At 31.0% G+C, this 969-nt stretch overlaps 1 protein-coding gene across 1 annotated transcript in view; it reads left to right on the top strand.

Moving 5' to 3' along the window:
- Positions 1–580, top strand: part of TMEM144 (transmembrane protein 144) — a 15,345-nt gene extending 14,765 nt beyond the window's left edge. The window contains exon 12 of the mRNA XM_009636470.2: positions 497–580. Within this exon, the coding sequence (XP_009634765.1) occupies positions 497–580 (84 nt within the window). The remainder of the gene's footprint in view (positions 1–496) is intronic.
- Positions 581–969: the final 389 nt, after the last annotated feature.

The raw sequence follows: 969 nt of genomic DNA, 5'->3' as shown, positions 1-969 counted from the left end.
ATTTTTGGTGACTATGTAAAATGCATTAGGCATCCTTGGGTCAGGAACTAGAAGTTCTCTCTCTCTCCCACTGCACATTAATGTTGCACCACACTAGAAGCCAATCGTATTCAATATCCAAATGTGTGTGACTCACTAAATCTTTCATTCTATTCATGCATTTTAGAATAGTCTCTGCATAAGTGCTTTCTGCTTAAAAATAATCTGAAAGCAGACAAAGCCTTTAAAAATACTTTAAAATTGCTGAATTAATTTTGTGAATATTTTACTAAGTATATGGCATCATAGATTACTTATATTAAATTGTTTTGAACAATTGTGTTAATGTGTTACAAACATTATATGATGTAAAATGGTATAAATGGATTTATTAATTTTGTTATAAAATGAAAAACCCTAGTTCTTTAATTTTTTTTTTTTTTTTTTTTTTTTTGGTGAAGCAGTACCTCTTATGACAACATGATATTTTTCTTTTTCTCTCCCTTTGGCTATCCAGGGACTGAAAAACTACATGTTACTCTCAGTAGCGTTTTGCATCATTTTGGCCGGATCACTCTCCACAGCTTTTTCTAAAGTTTGAAAGGATTTTCTGGACCAGTAGATGGTGCTACTGTTTAATGTAATCAGAAAGACAATATTGGTGTATCGCAATACATAATAATTTTCAAAATGTATTTCCAATGTTTATCCTAACTTGCTTCAGGCAAGTGAAAAAGAAAACCTTTGCTAAATGTTCCCCGTTTGGCGTGAAAGGAAATCTGGACACGTTTGTTTCTGCATTTCTTGGAACAGTAAGGATATTAAAGGATTTTACTTTATAAAGCTAAATGATTTTATAGTTACTAATTATTTTTTCCTGGTTCAGATACTAGACATAAATTGCAGTTCACTGTTGTGATGGTGGATAAATGGATTTTAATTCTGTCACTAATACTGTATGTATTTGCAAGATGATTCATTTTATTGTAA

The sequence above is a fragment of the Egretta garzetta genome, unplaced genomic scaffold (genome assembly GCF_000687185.1).
Source record: "Egretta garzetta isolate BGI_Z169 unplaced genomic scaffold, ASM68718v1 scaffold114, whole genome shotgun sequence".
Classification (NCBI taxonomy): Eukaryota; Metazoa; Chordata; class Aves; order Pelecaniformes; family Ardeidae; genus Egretta; species Egretta garzetta.
This window is presented reverse-complemented; position numbering and strand designations above follow the sequence as displayed.